Source organism: Rhynchophorus ferrugineus, unplaced genomic scaffold (assembly GCF_030347505.1).
Source record: "Rhynchophorus ferrugineus isolate W39M unplaced genomic scaffold, kcgeb_rfMv2 rfM4, whole genome shotgun sequence".
NCBI lineage: Eukaryota > Metazoa > Arthropoda > Insecta > Coleoptera > Curculionidae > Rhynchophorus > Rhynchophorus ferrugineus.
The window spans coordinates 37,708,329-37,725,731 of NW_027472583.1; the positions used below are offsets into that span (position 1 = coordinate 37,708,329).

The window sequence follows — 17,403 nt, forward strand, 5'->3', positions numbered from 1 at the left end:
ATGATAACTTAAATCTAGGTATATAACTAGGAGGACCCATCGACCCTATCTCAGTCTCTGGTGAAATAATGTTTATACATGTCACTGCTGAATTTTTTAATATATGCACCTCACTACACAACACTATACAATCAGATGATCAGATCAGATCAGCTGGTTTCATTCTTTAAGTCTGTGTCCTGTTCTGGTGGTATCGAAAAGTTGCAATAATTCAATATTCGTATGAGAATGGAGTCTTTCTTCATGCCCCCTTGCAATTCTATTAATTTCTTGACCGACTGTAGGTATCTGAAGGTCTCTATGAAGGTAATCAGGCATATAGTATTTGGGTACACCCACAATACCTCTCAGGACTTTGTTCTAAAAAATTTGTATTTTATTAATGTTACTCTTTGCAGAACATCGCCATAATTGAACTTCGTATGTCCATATAGGTTTCAGTATTTGCTTATATAATAACAATTTATTATGTACTGATAATTGTGATTTTCTTCAAATTAGCCAATACATTCTCCTATATTTCAATTCCAGTTCTTTTCTTTTCTTCTTTATATGTTCCTTCGAGCGAAGTTTTGCATCGAGATTTATTCCGAGATATTTAGCGTTGTTGTTATAGGGAATGATAATATTATTTACTGCTATTGGTGCTTGTACGGTCTATTTATAGGTGAACTGCACAATTATTTATATTGTCACTTGCCTGTTGTAATTTTCGTGAGGCTTCTTCACTATTGTCTGCGACAACTATAATCGCAGTATCATCAGCAAATGTAGCCATCGTAATATTTTCCATTTATGGTATATCACAAGTGTAGAGTAGATTAAACATTGGTCCCAACACACTTCCTTGTGGTACACCTGCTTTAGCTTCTTTTATTATAGAGTAAGCTTCTTCTTGTTTGACTCTAAACATTCTGGTTGTAATATATGATTTTAATAGTTCGGTGTTTTATTTTGGTAGCATTTTCTGTAGTTTATGAACAAGGCCTTCATATCAAACCTTATTTAAGACTTGTGCTACATCTAAGTATATAGAATATTAATAAGATATTATATAATATAATCTAAAATATATATTTTTTAGTTTCGTAGGCTTTTTCAATAACATCTGTTATTCTGTGGACCTGGTCAATTGTTGAGTGCTTGTTCATAAACCTAAACTGATGTGTTGGTATTAGGTTTTTTTCTCTCTATGATCGGTTTTATTCTTTTCTACATGGGTTTTTCAAAAACCTTAGATATTACTGGCAGCAGTGATATAGGTCTATAGGCTTTTATTCCGTTTGCTGACTTCCCAGGTTTTGGGAGTTATATCAATTGACAATGTTTTTAACAATGGAATAAGGAATTCAAAACACATAATCTTATTTATGTTAAAAAAATTGTATCGCACATTGTTTTTGTACAGACAATTTAATAAGATTAATTATTTATAAATAATTTATAAAACAAAATCGAGATTGCTTTCTCGCCAACCTAAGTTTATGTTATCATATATAAAAAAAATCGTTAATAATCAAATCACTGGAGCTAACCATATTTTCCTTATCCAGCATCCGCTGATGCAAATCTGCACCATCCTCGACGTCTCCATAACCGACATAAAGCAACGAGCAGCGGTTCATAAAAAAGCAGTCGCTGGATACGTCGTTAACTCATTAAAATTCCGATATATACGTCCTCGTTTTATTTTCTCTTTCGTTGACGGTCACCCAACGTCCCACTGGCAAAGAGCCTGACAAAAATCGATATCCACCCGACGGCAACCGACAACCAAAATAAAACATGCAAAACCACCGTCGGCGGTCGTTACCGAACGCGAACAATCCGTAAATCGAAAGATCTTTGACAAAAATAAATAATTCGTTACCTGCATAAACAATAGCGGATAAATCTTAGGCCTGATCACTTGATTATCGATGTGAACTTAAATAAACGTTTGTGGTCGTTTAGATACAAATAAAGTTATAGTCTATGGGAAGAAGGAGCTTCATTCCGACGTTTAAAGTATTTTATACGTAAATAAGCATCGCCTACGAAACATTGAAATAAAACTCAAGAAAACTGAATAAAAACAATTCAGACTTTTATATGCTTTAGTTATAACTTTGGTATAAGTAGTAAATGAACTTCATACCCGATAAAAGATGGTACCTTAGATAAGGAACCAAATACACTTTAAGATATTTGCTTCAAATTAATTTAAACCAATATAAGACCTTGAGAAATTGCTCTCTAGATCCTAAGAAAAATTTAGAACTCACTTTGAGAGCATCGTAGTTAATTATATATTGGTCTATAAATTAGTCTTAAAGGATTTTTTTTATTTAAAGCTTTATTGTAAAAAATTGGTATACTATATCTAATTCAAAATATTGTTCACAATAGCCGCTACTTTTCCGATCTTTCAGACAGTTTACGGATTCCATCTCTATAGAACGATATATATTTTGATGGTTTCCACGAATCGACCCATTTTTGGTATATCTATAAGAAATGAAGCGCTGCTCAGACAGTTTTCAGATGTTGACAGCTCAGATGTTTTTACGGGTTTTCCAACATGTGGTCGAGGATTATTATGCAGAAGAATAGCATTGTCGTACCTTTCCTCGAATTTCGGCAATGTTTCGCACAGTACTCGACTCAAAGGCATAAATTGCTGCCGATGGCGACTCCCATTGATGATTTCACCGAGTCATTCAAATCTTCACACTTTTTATCTTCAGTGCCAAAATCACCACATGTTTACACAGCATAACCTTCAGCCGCTTTTATCTTCAAACTGAAGTAAACAAGTAAAACTTCCCAGAAATTCGATTTACTTGGTATAAATTCAGACAATGTATTCATTTCTTGTATGATTTATTTCAATATATTGAAAAATATATTTCTTCACAATTTACTCGACAAAGTGAAATATATTGAAAATTGAATTAGTGAGGCTTCAACATCACATTAGTTACAAATTTACTCCATCCGGCTTTATATTCAGTAACGCCATCTGTTGAAAATCCGTTAAAATTAATTTAAAGGCTCATAGATAATTAATAATATTAATTAGTAGTTAAATAAGCAAAAGAATTACTAGTTTAATAGTATATGACCATGATATTGTTTAATTATGTACAAGTAATCAATTATGGCAATGAAGTGAAATTGGTAAAGAACACTGAAAAATTGTCACACTTAAAACATTTAAATTTTAAATATTGAACTTATTTTAACGAATAATTTTTAAAAACTGTATTCCTTGATGTGAGTTTGATCGTATTATCGAAATGATTATTTAATTACTTAATATAATTAGTTCAATTACAAATACTTACAAGCATTTTGATCATCGATATTACTGAAAATACAAAGTCTTGATGTAAACAACTCTTAAGCAACCTAACCTAACTTAAATTCGAAGGCTTTGACATTTCTTTACATAAAATAGCACATTGGATTTGGTATTATTGGTGATACTGCTGCGTAATACGCTTTTTTTAGTTTAACCAACATAGTTTCTTAAACACGATATATTCACGGAAAATATTTTGATTAATATATATTGTACCAATTTTCTCAATAAATACCTTTATAAAGTGAAAACACGGTCTCAATTCATGCAAGTACCTAATAAATGGAGCACTGTTACATTTACCTTTTATTTTTAAGGTCAACGTTATCTCCACATTAATCGAATCGTCAAAGTACATTCCCATAGGGTAGGTTCTAATTATAAATCAATTTAATTACTTCGAATTCCTCTCCGTTGTTAATCGGTTTGACCCCCACCCCCCACGTTTTCAATCAACGGTTCGACGACGACAAATTAAACTTCCTACATGGCAAAGAAAACTGCGAAAAAGCGGACGTTCACTATTTGCCGAACGTTCAATTTCCTCCCCTTGGAAAATGACCATTCGTGTCTCGCAAAATGAGTTTTAATCCTACCGCGGCGGGCGGGATATTAAGTTTTTATTAACAGTGTGACACTACTCTTGTTTCATCACAAATAAAGCGATTGTTTTAAAATTGATGCAGATATATAACCGATTGAGATTCTAACACCAACAATTTTCTGGTCGACCATTAAAATATTGAATAGTAAATTATACTAACATGTGACAATTTTCTTTTTTCTATAGCATTAAATAAAAAGGCTTTTCTGTCAAATTATACCTGCTAAACACAAAAACTTTTTACTTTTTACTTTTTAACATACAATTTTAAAATTATTATAAATTAAACTATTATAAAAATGTAGACAATATACAAATTTTAAATTATATTTATTTATTTATATTATTAATTTTATTTTAGAAAGTAGTAATATATATTTACAAATAGACAATGAATCAAAATAGCTCAGGTTTAAGTGGCCAATAAGCAAAATGATCCATAAATTCAGAAAGAAAATGAAGAAATATTAACTTTCTTCCTGTGAAGAGTGCAATCTTCTTTTGTTGTAAACCAGTAATTATCTGCTAACATTTTAGCATTCCATCTTACTTGATAATGCTCTTCATCTGCTTTATATCCTGGTGAATGTGATCACCTTGTTCCCCACTCACCATTTCAAGATTAGGAGGGAAAATTGAAATGGGATTGCAAGAAATGTAAAGCCATTCTCATCATCATCTTGAATGTTTGTAATAAGTCATTCAATAAAAACTCAGCATTTTCAGCTTTAAGTTTGTCTAAAAATCCATGAATCATTTGCTTTAGAGATAACCAAGTTTTTTATTTGTGAGTCAACAAAAATGCCTTCTTTTAATTTAGCATGGCTTAATTTAGAGAAAACAGTTCTCAAATACAAAAATCCCTTACCATTTTCATTTATGGCCTTGACAAAGATTTTCATTAAACCAAATTTTATATGTAAGGGTGGAAGAATTAGATTTTCTTGTGGAATAAGAGGTTCATATTTAACGTTTGATTTACAACAAAACCAGTTCTTTTTTGGCTAATTTAATGGTTTTTGATGTCTCTGCTATCCCACACACAGAGAAAACAACAATATTCCGTGATATCTCCTTGTACTCCAAGCAATATAGCAACAATGTTTAAATCAGCACAAACTTTCCAGTTGTATTCGTTGTATTTGATTAAGTCTAAAATGTAAATGTTAGTTTCATGTCCTCATACGTTTCTTTTAAAATTACTGAGTATGCAATGGAAGGATGTCGGCTGCCACTATGGAGTAGTACAGCTTTTAAGCCTAAATAACATAGTAATCACACTAATACTAAGAAACTTGACGTTTTAGAAAACCATATCAATAGATAGTGTTTTAAGAATGGAACAAGGAATTCGAAGCATGTAATATTATTTGTTAGAAAAATTGTATCACACAGTGTTATTTGTAATAACCCAAATATTTTTAAATAATACTAATGGTAAAACACTATAAAATTATTTATTGCCTATACAATCTATATATTAAGCCGGTTAACTAGTTTTTCAGAAATTAATCACCATTAGTGTTGAAATTAACCGAAACTCTTGTATAACTAGTTGCATATATTAAGTTTGGATAAAATGTCAATTATATTAGATATTGCTGTCACAACAAACGTACAGTGAAACATGCATAATATTTAGATGGCCTTACCTTATTGAAGGCATCTTTGACATCGAATGACATACAACCGAGAAACTCGCTGGTCCTGAAAAAAATAAAAAATACATTGGTTAAGATAAAGAATATCACAGAATAGCGGTAGGCGGCGTAAAACAAAACTATTCTGTAAACGCACGATACGATATATTAGAAATACTCGTAAAATCAAGTAGTCTGGCGAAATCGTAATGGAATATTAAAACGGCACGGTGACACTCGGGGTCGAGTTGAAAGCGTCCTTTTATCTGGTCGTTGTTTTTACCTCAGATCGATAGTTGTGGCGGTTTTGTGCCAATTTCGATTAATTAAATCGAATCTACGTACACCCAAATCTAAAATACATGAGATGACAGTGTAACAGATTTAGTTGAGAAGTCGTTTAAGTTTTGGCGGGAATTTTCGGGTTTATTTGATGCATTAGCGTAATGCGACGGAAACTGGGCCGCAGAAGACCCATAAACAGTTTTATTTACTCTGTGACGGCAGGAGCTCCGAAAATGTTCTTTATTCTTTTAATAAACCGTAAAAGTTTCCGTCGAGTCGTTTGTCATAGAAGACCGGAGATGGAAGCCAAATTGCAGAATAGAAACAACTTTGCTAATAAATCAGTATTTTTTAATAATAAATCGGTAAGTAAATAAAATAAAAGTCTCAGTTTTCTTCTCAGTTATTTCGATGTATAGTATTAAGAGTATGTTAGATATTATAATTTTATATATGTTATATTATAGTTCTTTAAATTAATATAAATGATTACTTACACAACAACATACAAATTTAACTTATACTCTCACTCTTAGCAGAAACATTTTTGGGATCAAGAAACTAATAGAACAATTTTACATAAACATTTCGCTCGTATAGTTGTTAAAAATTTCGATAAACATATAAGCAAATTATTAATAGTTTTCAAAATTATTTACTTGCAAACTTATATAATTACCTGAAAAAATATTTATATATTAAAAAGCACCATTAAATTAAATAATTAATTATTGGTCACAACAATAATAAATCATAAAATAAATTAATTGATAGTCATATAGCTTTCAATTATGAAAAGTAGCGAAATACAAATTAATATATTTTAATGCCAAAATGTACTAAAAAGTAACTAAGAAAATGTATGTATCCTTAATTATTAAGGTACTGAAAGCAATGGAGCTAAAAAATTGTCTTGAAAATAAAGATAATATAAACTCCATAAAACCAAATATATGCACATACTTAAAAGAAACAAATAATTATAAGTCAGTTCTGGACTTTTAACGCAGGTTACTGTATCGAGGAAGTTGGATACATTTAACTTAAATATTTTTTACGTATATATAAATAATCGTTCTTAATGTAACACAATAGTTACATAATTATATAGTTCTAATATTATCAGGGTACAGATTATTATTAATTATTACTATTAATATTAAAGGATTCACTGCAGATAGTGCTACGGTTTATTAATCGCATCGGGTATATTTGTAACCAACTTTATGCTAAAGCCTCACTAACAAGCTTGGCTTTCTAGTATGTGTCATTTCATCGAAGTGTGAACAAAAATATTTCCAGTACTTTGAAAATGTCAATAATTTGTACCGATAAAATCGCATTGGCGGGAAGTTTTACTTTTTTACCTCAATTTGAGTAAAAAGACGATTGAAGCACATCAAATGCTACGAGAATGTTACAGCAAGCATGCTTCTTCGCTTGCGACATGTGCATACTGGTTTAGGTTACTGTATCGAGAAAGTTTGATACATTTAACTAATTAGGCATATAAGAACTGTAGATGTATCTTAACTAATTTCAATATTCACTGAAATATATGGATACAATTATTTACTGAGTATGAATGAGATAATAATGCTAAAAATTCATCCACGATCTAATATCCACTAATGTTAGATTATAAATAAATAAACAAAAACAAATAAAAAGAAGTAAAATCATAAAGGGCTATTCGGAAATCTAGGAAAAGTGAGCAGTAGGCTACGACTGACAAATTCTAAACTGAATTAAATAAAACGTAAATCAAAACAACGAACATTAAGTGGGCTATAAGTAACATACTAACTGAGAATATGTTGGTAGATAACCGCAGACAAATAACAATATATATGCACATAATTAAAAGAAAGAAATAATTATAAATAAGTTCGGGACATTAGACGTAGGTTATTGTATCGAGAAAATTTAACTAATTAGGCATTAACTACATCTTAATTAATTTCAATATTCAATGGACTTTATGAGTAAAATTAATTACAGATTATGTATAAGATTATAATGTAAGAAAATCTCACAAATTCATATATGATCTAATATTCACTAATGTTAGATTATTAATAAATTCACGAAAATAAATAAAATAAAATAAACAATACGTAAATCAAAACTACGAAGATCAATTGGGTCATGAGTAACATACTAACTGACAATATGTTAATAGGCAACCGCAGATAAATAAAAAATATGTGCACATGATTAAAAGAAACAAATTAATAAAATTATAAAATTATAAATAAGTTTTAGACTTTTGAAGTAGGTTACTGTATCAAGAAAGTTGGAAACATTTAACTAATTAGGCATATAAGAATTACATCGTAAGTAACTTCAATATTCAATAAAATATATGAAAATTAATTACAGATTATGAATAAGATGATAATAATCAAATATCTACTAATGTTAGATTATAAATAAATAAACAAAAAATAAATAAAAATCATAAAGAGCTCCTAGGAAACTCAGGAAAAGTGAGCAGTAGGCTTCGAGTGACAAAAAATATTGAACTAAAAACAACGTAAATCAAAACAACGAACATCAAGTAGGCTATAAATAATATTCTGACAATATGTTGGTAGGCAACCACAGACAAATATGCATTACCTAAAATCACGCTACTTTTGATACCAATGAGAACGCCCGAATCCAACCCCTGCACTGCAATTTAATCATCATTAGGCTAAGGGTTGCACCCACACACAATTATCTCACCCTACTAGGACGTCGCCGTTTTTGACGTGGCAACTTGAAAGGTGTTCGACAACGTGTTTATGGTTTTGGTTCGAATTCATCGGTCGTACACGATACTCCACAATGGAACCGAATAAAGCTTTCAACGTCGAGCCTCCATACCGAATTATTCTCTCTTTATCTCGAACGAGAGGGTTAAGTGGTGGCTGCTAGTTAAATTGGTCTCTTATCGGCATCGTTCTTTGTTGGTGAACTTTGATTGATGGTCAGGTACGAGCCGCCTGAAGAACGCATTATTTCGAACGTGTAATATATTTGTAACACTTTCTCAGTCGTCCGTTGTTATATTAACATATATATGGCACCAACCACTGAATAGTTTAATAATTAATTTTCGTTAATACCTAGTTAAATATCATGAGAATTTTTTCATTGAATTCTTGAAATATTACGTCTAGACACGATAGGTTATTTTTTCACTCATATATAGCCATAAAACAGGTTTCAAAAGGGGATGGAAATATCAAGGGACTTACAAGACCGGACGGTAAAAAATAATACGAACAGTCACTCTAAACAAATTAAAACCGACAAAAAATTACATAGAAAAAGAGGGCTATAAAACGTACTGCATTTTCACTATATTATCAGTAACTTTGTTTTATTTTTTTATAAAAAAAAAACGCATACAATAGTAAATAATACCACTGCCCGAGTTTTCGTTTAATATCTGTCAAAAAATTCACGTTAATTACTTGTGTAACGCCGGTTATCTAAACATCACCAATAACACACATTTAATTTCGATAAATCTATATAACTTTTGCTTTCATAAACGAAGATCAATAAGCATTAATTACTTTAACTAGTTCCTACTCGAAAACGGGTAAATTAATAACAGTGTTCGTTCTAAACGTAATGAATGAACCGAGGGAAAAAAAGGAAGAATAGAGCGATATACGGTTTTTCGTTCTGATGTTGACGGGGGCCCTTTTCATCCGTTCCCGTGAAAGAAAAGCCCGTTTTTCTATCTTTTGTTTGGAGTTTCCTTTCATTTTCCTCGTTCATCGTCGAAACGACATTCTACAGACGCGGAAAAATGAGCAAAAAATGTGTTTCCAAATAGAGCGCAGAATAATGGTCACATGATATTTCTGTTTTGTTTAATTGCAGGGTAATTGAGTTTTATTCGTTCATTTATTTATCATTAGCAAGTTATATAAAATTAAATTATTTTGAATGTGAAATACTGAATACTGAATATGAGGAATACTGAAATATCACTTGCCTAGCAGGAACATTTGATGATTAAAAAATATTAAATCTATACTCACCTTTAGCAATATCAAATTGGGCATTTCAAATATGATCTAGTTCAAAATACAAAACACTAAAAAGTACCCTGATTTTTGATTAAGTTAATTAAAAACGACACTAGCGCAATACGAAATAATGAATCGACATATAATATAATCTCAGAGTCCCGCACTATATAGGCAGATTACCGTAAATTGAAACGGCGGGGGGACTATAGGACTGCCACATACCGCTACTACGTCACATGAGGGGCGGCTGAGACATACGAGAGGTCGTACGGCCTAATAGGCCTAGATTCGAGAAGTATGCGCCGTTGTCATATTTGCACTAATATCAGTAGATTTAGGAATAAATTCAAAAATAATAATTTGAATTTATTTTAAGTCTATGATTTAATATTTAACTATATCTGTACAATTAATTAGTAGTACCTAATAGAACATAAATATTTTAAAACGTCAAAGTTAAATTAAATGTTATTGTTCATATTTATTGATTCAGAATAATACGGTAATGCCTTCTTCATATTTAAATTAAGTAGATTTTTGCCTGTCTGATTTTTATTTCAACTACGTATTCAAAATTCTTAATTCTAGTCTGAAAATTTTTCTGTATAAATAAATGGCAACATCGCAATTTACACTGCCAGCAGCAATGGTGCTGGGAATTTTTTCCTTCACGTCGTCCGTTTCGCATCCCTTTCCGCATACTGCCTTTCAGCAGGGTGCTCCTACTATCTGGAAACGCGTTGGGGTCGTAAACCGGACTAACGAATCGATCCTGGACGAGAGAGCGGACTAGCAGGAGAAATGCGCAACCACTCCGCTGCCTTGCCACGTTTACCCCTTAACATTTCAGTATATTTGGGCGATTTTATTATTGTATATTCATCGAGAAATCTTATCGAATATTTATAAAACGTCATGTTCTGTCTGCGATCATACATGTTACTCACTTGGTGTTCCTTTCTCTGTGCCAGACCTCCACCTGTATTCGTTTAGAGGTATCGGTGAGGGTTAACGGGAATTTAAACGTGTGGTTGAACCATGGCCTCGAGCAACCGCTCTGAACCGGGGTTCGTTGCAAGATGGAATTCTTCTTTCTTCTGCTCCCCGACAGCCGATCGAAAATTGCAACCTAGAAGGCAAAAATATGATAGAAATTGTGGTCTGTTAACATAAAATTAATTTTAGATAAATCAAGTGGTTATTATATTACATTATTTTATATTTAAAATATTTCTTATACATATACAAATAATCGTTCTTAATGTAACACATCAATTACATAATTATATAGTGACAACATTATCAAGCTATAAATTGTTATTAGTTATTATAATTAATTTTAAAGGATTCACTACAGATAGTGTTACTGTTAATCGCATCGGGTACATTTGTAACCAACTTCATGCTGAAGCCTCACTAACAAGCTTCGCTTTTTAATATGTGTCATTTAGTCGAAGTATGAACAAAAATGTTTCTAGTGCTTTTGAGATATCTAATAATTTATACCGAGTAACGTCAATTGAAAAGTCTCCGGCCTACCATAGTAACACACATTTTTTTGGCAAAATTGTTTTTTTTATTCAATATAATTCCCTTCAAGGGTGATACAGTGATTATAGCAACCCTCCTAATTCTCGATACCACTTTTGTAGTACGATTTGTCTTTTGCTTCAAAATAGGCCTCAGTTTCGGCGATAACCTCTTCATTCATCGAAAATTTCTTCCCAGCGAGCATTCTTTTGAAATCTGAAAATAGTAAATAGTCGCTGGGGGCCAGATCTGGAGAATACTGTATATAAGGAAGCAATTCGAAGCCCAATTCATAGATTTTTGCCATCGTTTTCACTGACTTATGACATGGTGCATTGTCTTGGTGAAACAGCACTTTCTTTTTCTTCAAATGCGGCCGTTTTTCGGCGATTTCGTCCTTCAAACCGTCCAATAACGCTATGTAATAGTCGCTGTTGATGGTTCTTCCTTTTTCAAGGTAATCAATGAAAATTATTCCATGCGCATCCCAAAATACAGACGCCATAAACTTGCCAGCCGACTGTTGCGTTTTCCCACGCTTTGGAGCAGGTACATCGTGTGCAGTCCACTCGGATAACTGTCGATTGGACTTCGGAGTGGAATAGTGGAGCCATGTTTCATCCATTGTCACACATCGACGCAAAAACTCGGATTTATTTCCCTTGATCATTTCCAAACACTGCTCCGAATCATCAACTGGTTGTTGTTTTTGGTCAAAAATAAGCTTGGGCAGCACCCACTTTGCATAGAGTTTTCTCATACCCAAATATTCGTGAATGATATGATGTACACGTTCAGTTGATATCTTTAGAGTGTCTCCTATTTCATTCAATTTTAATTTACGTCCATTCAAAATAATTTTGTGGATTTTTCAAATGTTTTCGTCGGTTCACCGTCTTCGCTGCTAATTTCACCACGTCTAAACTTAGCATACCAATCCCTGATGGTTGATTCTCGTGGGGCAGTGTCCGAAAACTCGGCATCAAGCCAAGTTTATTCTTCAACTGTAATTTTTCCCTTGAAAAGGCAATATTTTATGAACACGCGAAATTCCTTTTTATCAATTTTTTTCACTCAAAATGAATTCACAAACTAACGATCCGACAACTCTCAAATTTATACACGCATTTTTGATTAAGGCTTACTAAAAAATATGGATTTAATTATAATAGCGCCATCTATATGTCAGGCCGGAGACTTTTCAATTGACCTGTTATATCGCATTGGCAGGAAGTTTAACTTTATTAAATTTTATTTAAGTTTGAGTAAAAACACGATTGAAGCACAATGAATGATGCGTGAAGGTTACAGCAAACATGCTTCATCGATTACAATATGTGAATACTGGTGCCGACGTTTTAAAGGGGGGTGATTTTGACGCAGACAACAATGGGCATTCTGAACAGCAAAAAAAATGAACACATTACTCAATAAAACCATCAATGGGAAGAGCCATCAACTATAATTGATGGGTTTGGGCCAATCACTGCAACATAGTCGGAATATGAGCACAGACACAACAATATTATTCTTCAACATGACAATGCTCGACCATATTTTCCAAAACATTTTTGTGAACAAAGAAATAAAATAACAATTAACAGTCACAGACTTAGCCTGCTTTCAATATGAGGGAATAAAAAGATAACAACAGTATACCAGATGTGCTATGTTACAAGTAAAATTATATATATTAAGTTAACATTTTATATGCTACTCTATGGTATTTTTAAAATAGTTTTAATAAACTGATTTTTATTTGTATTTTCAACTAAAATAACATATAAATATCCTGGATGTGGTTGTGTCCATTCACAGAATCGAAACAAATAGAAACAAAAAGTTGGATGTAAAAGCGGCGCCTTTGACAGTTGATCCAGCAATGCGCTATATTCCTGCTAGTTTGTTACGGACAGGATCGGCAAAAAATAAAGACTCGAAATCTTGGCAGGCGCGTTGACAAGTCTGCGGCGACGACGTCAGCGCTGTACACGCTCCGATGACATGGAAAGATACGATGTCGGGTCTTATTAACTCGCCACGGACGGTAGCAGACATGTGGACTTGTCAATGAACACCGCCAACTATTCAGTTGCGGAGGAAGTTAATATCAGCCCGGCCGAACATAGACAATGATACAAGGCACAATTTTATTCGAGTACGAAGCCACGCTGATTGGTAGAAAAACATTTAAGAAAATGTATAATGTTAGCACGTAATTCTAAACTTAAAATATCCATTACTTATTTGAGATGGTTATTCATTTTATGTCGATAATGTTTGCGTAAATGGTTCATTAATATTATACATACCTTGACATAAGCATTGATGGTTTCTTTTTCTGGTTTATATAGGTCCTTGCAGTTAATAACTGAAAATTAAAATGGAATTAGTTTAAAATAGTAATGAATTTGAAAAACTAAAAAAGAATATTATGTTGAGTAACTAAATTGTTGTATATACTAAAATAAAGGGAAGCTCATAAATAAATATATTTAAAAGGTCTTTTTTTAAGAAATGGCTTGTGTTAAAAAGGTCAGTTCAGGTAAAAAAGGGCTCAAGAAGTAAATTACGCAGGATGACTTCTCAACAAGCACAAAAGAATCAATAAAAGTATGTTTTGTCAATGTGTCATTGTGATTTATATTTTGTATTGACTGGACGCAAGATGTTAGGTAAGAGAATAGTTAGAAGATATTTCATGCCAAATTTTCTAAACAATCGACGGTGAATATAAACGTTTCAACTTGTCATATAACTTACCGTTGACATAAAGCACGTCCCCAGACACAAATATCTTTAAATCCATACTTCCTCTCACATCCACCACGGTGCTTTTAAAAGTACTGTCTGCGAAACTAGACGAGTTACTGACGTTGGGCGAATCAAACACCAAACATTTCTTGATATTCCTGCTAGTCTCACTAGATTTATCCGCGTGATTTCCCAAGATCTCCTTGTTTTCCAAGTAACAACCTCTAAGGGGGGTATTCTCGAATGGAGCGCTACCCATACAGTCCATGAATAAGTCATCTTCTTCGTTTGGTGACAGAAACCTTTTTTGTGTCGACCAGAACGGCGATATGGTCTGGGTTTCGATTGAACTATTGAGTTTGTGGATTTTCTCTCTCAGATGTTCCGCTTTTTTTCGTCTGATACACTTCTGGCGCTTTAAAGTGTAATCGGCGTCTAATCGAGCCTTTTTGGTCAAGCTCTCGTTATCTGAAGATACTGATGCTCTTTTTCGGGACTCCGAATCATCGACGCAACGCTCATTGAAGGTTTCATTAATCTGAATGATGGTTTTTTCCAATGGACCAATGTTATTATTGTTACATTTGCACTGGAAATTGTTGTCCAACTGATGGGAGTTGTCGTTGGTGCTGCTCTTGAAGCCAGAGTCGGATGATGCTTCCGAGTGCAATTCTATCTGACGTTCCTGCTCCAGATTCATCATGTTCTCCTCCCTAGTATGATTGAGATCATTTTCCTTCTCTAAGTCATTGTCTGCGTGAACAATGACGCTGGTGTTTAGGGACACGTCTTTGTTGTCGGAGCTGTCATCTAACAGAGCCTCCACCAGCTTATCCAAGGACATATCATTGATGAACGATGAGCTGTTGGCCTCGTTCTCTAAAATTACCCGGCTAAATCGAAGGTCTAAGAACTTCCGCACTAGAGGCGTGACCCTAATGTCGTTTTCGCCATTAATCTTCAACGCTTCAACCTTTGGCTTCTTAATGAGCGGGGTTATTTCTTTCTGGTCCGTATTACCAATTCTGGTAGTATCTTCGTCGTAGAAGATTTTACCTTTATGTTCGCTAACACTTGGTTTCTTGCAACTGCACAATTCCTCAGCTAATATGGACTCGATATGCGAATCCACCGCTTCAAACGGCTTGAAATAATTGCTAGAATCGCTTATTCTCGGATGAGGATGCGACTCGATGCATTGCTTCTTCTTTTTGATAATTTTCGGGCTCTTTTTTTCGGACTTTCTCCTACAAGCCTCGTTAGAACTGAGATTGCTGACATCCCGGAAGGGGCTGTTCTCGAAGGGCCCCGCGGAGGTATTCTTGATGGGCGTGGAATGAAAGGGGTTCTCCTTGTCGTCGTCTAACGCATCCAAACTGCATCTTTTGTGCCCGGTCGAGGTTCTTCTGGAGGTACTAGAGCGTCGTCTTTTGTTTTTCTGACGGGGCGTCTGTGGTAGCGATTCCGTGGAGGAAACCGGGGCCATGGGAGTCATTTTATTACTGTAGGGTTCCTTCCGCGGCAACACCGTCCATTTCAACATCGTGCTCGATCTGAAAAACGAAAAAAAATCCCGTTAAAATATTAAACGAGACGGTATAGCGAGCCGAATTTCAAATCCGACCAACCGTATATATATACGTCATTAAATTTTAGAGGAATGCGTGAATGTTTTTCAAAAATGTTATTCGATTCATTTCGTACACGAAAAAAAAGCTTATAACAATGAAGATGCCCTCCAAACAAAAAAGTAAATTGGATACAGTGTTGGAAATCTTAAAAAAAACTGTTAAAACGTATTCGATATGAAGGGGATGCGAAAGGGATGCCCGGACCGTGGAGAAAGCCACGATTCGACATCCGAAGATTTATAGCCGATGCATGAAAGAGCGTTTCGGGGGTTTAAATTTTTAAATTGCAACTATCGGTTTGATATCGATATAAATAATTAACTGTACTGATATACGGCTATATGTTATATATAATATTTAAGGTCCAATCTAGTCTTTCAGGCCTTTCATAAGACAGAAACTTCAATTGATCTCATTATTTGTTATTACAAGCATCAGTACAACCTAATGCTGAATTTTTACATCTATATATAAAACATAACCTTTGTTTTATTACCGTCAATAATGAACCGATTTTCAAAATTCTTTTTTTATTTGAAAGAGTGCCCTTCCGAGGTGGTCCCACTGGAACCAACTTAGGATCCATTGGGGGAAGGGGGATAGGGGGATGAAATCTAGGGAAAACCTCAAATTTCAAAGGCACGTACAATGTTTTGACATATTTTTTACCTAAAATAATCAGATAACGGTGTATAATGTTATAGCTGAACTAATGTGTCAGCTTGCTTTTTAAGCACTAACCATATCATATCAAACGTCGCAGAAACAACTATTTTCAAGCCTGAACAATACAAAAATAATAATATAATTGTGTGACATATACACAAAATTAAATTATGAACAAAAAAATATGATTTGTTGCTCGGCACTAACTTCAAAGTGATCAGTTGGTAGTAGTTAAAATAATAATGTAAATAGATGAATAGGTCTAGGTATGTATTAAGTTAAATTGTGTGTATATAATAGAATATAAAATACGTGTAGTAGATAGGTCAAATGAGTTTATTGTTAACTTTTATTTAGTTATTACAACGATTATTATGTACATATTTTATATTAAAAGGTTTTTTTTTAATAATAATCTAAGTTTGATTATTTTTTACTTTTTAGTGAGAGTTCCGTATTTATATTTTGTAGTCGGTTAAATTTTTTAATTAAAAATATTTAGTTTTTAAATTGTATACTTATATTTTATTAATTTACACTTGTTTTCGTTATTTGCTGTGTTTTAATTGGTATCTAATCTAATTTATTATCTACTAGCGACCCGCCCCGGCTTCGCACGGGTGCAATGCTGATACTAAATTAAATACACTACAGAAAAAATATGAACGTTGTATATAAAAACATAGCGGCCCGCTCCGACTTTGCACGGGCATAAAATATATATGCCTATGTCACTCAATGAAAACATGATTAAAATCGATCCAGTATTTTTGGTTCATTCATTACTGCCCTTGGCCTGCACGCATTAAATTTGGAGTAAAACAATTCCTCTTCCCCTATACTTACTATGAAGATTTCCTGCTATCTTTGGAATATCTAAATTCATACAATTTTTATTACATTACACATTTTTAAA

The 17,403-nt window shown here is 33.2% G+C and overlaps 1 protein-coding gene across 1 annotated transcript in view; it reads right to left on the bottom strand.

Moving 5' to 3' along the window:
• Nucleotides 1–17,403, bottom strand: part of PsGEF (Protostome-specific GEF) — a 101,304-nt gene that overhangs the window by 56,047 nt on the left and 27,854 nt on the right. Inside the window, exons 2-5 of the mRNA XM_076401873.1 lie at nt 14,200–15,743; nt 13,749–13,807; nt 10,854–11,035; nt 5,600–5,654 (exon numbers count right to left, since the gene is read on the bottom strand). Of these exons, the coding sequence (XP_076257988.1) occupies nt 5,600–5,654; nt 10,854–11,035; nt 13,749–13,807; nt 14,200–15,733 (1,830 nt within the window). The 5' untranslated portion in view covers nt 15,734–15,743. The remainder of the gene's footprint in view (nt 1–5,599; nt 5,655–10,853; nt 11,036–13,748; nt 13,808–14,199; nt 15,744–17,403) is intronic.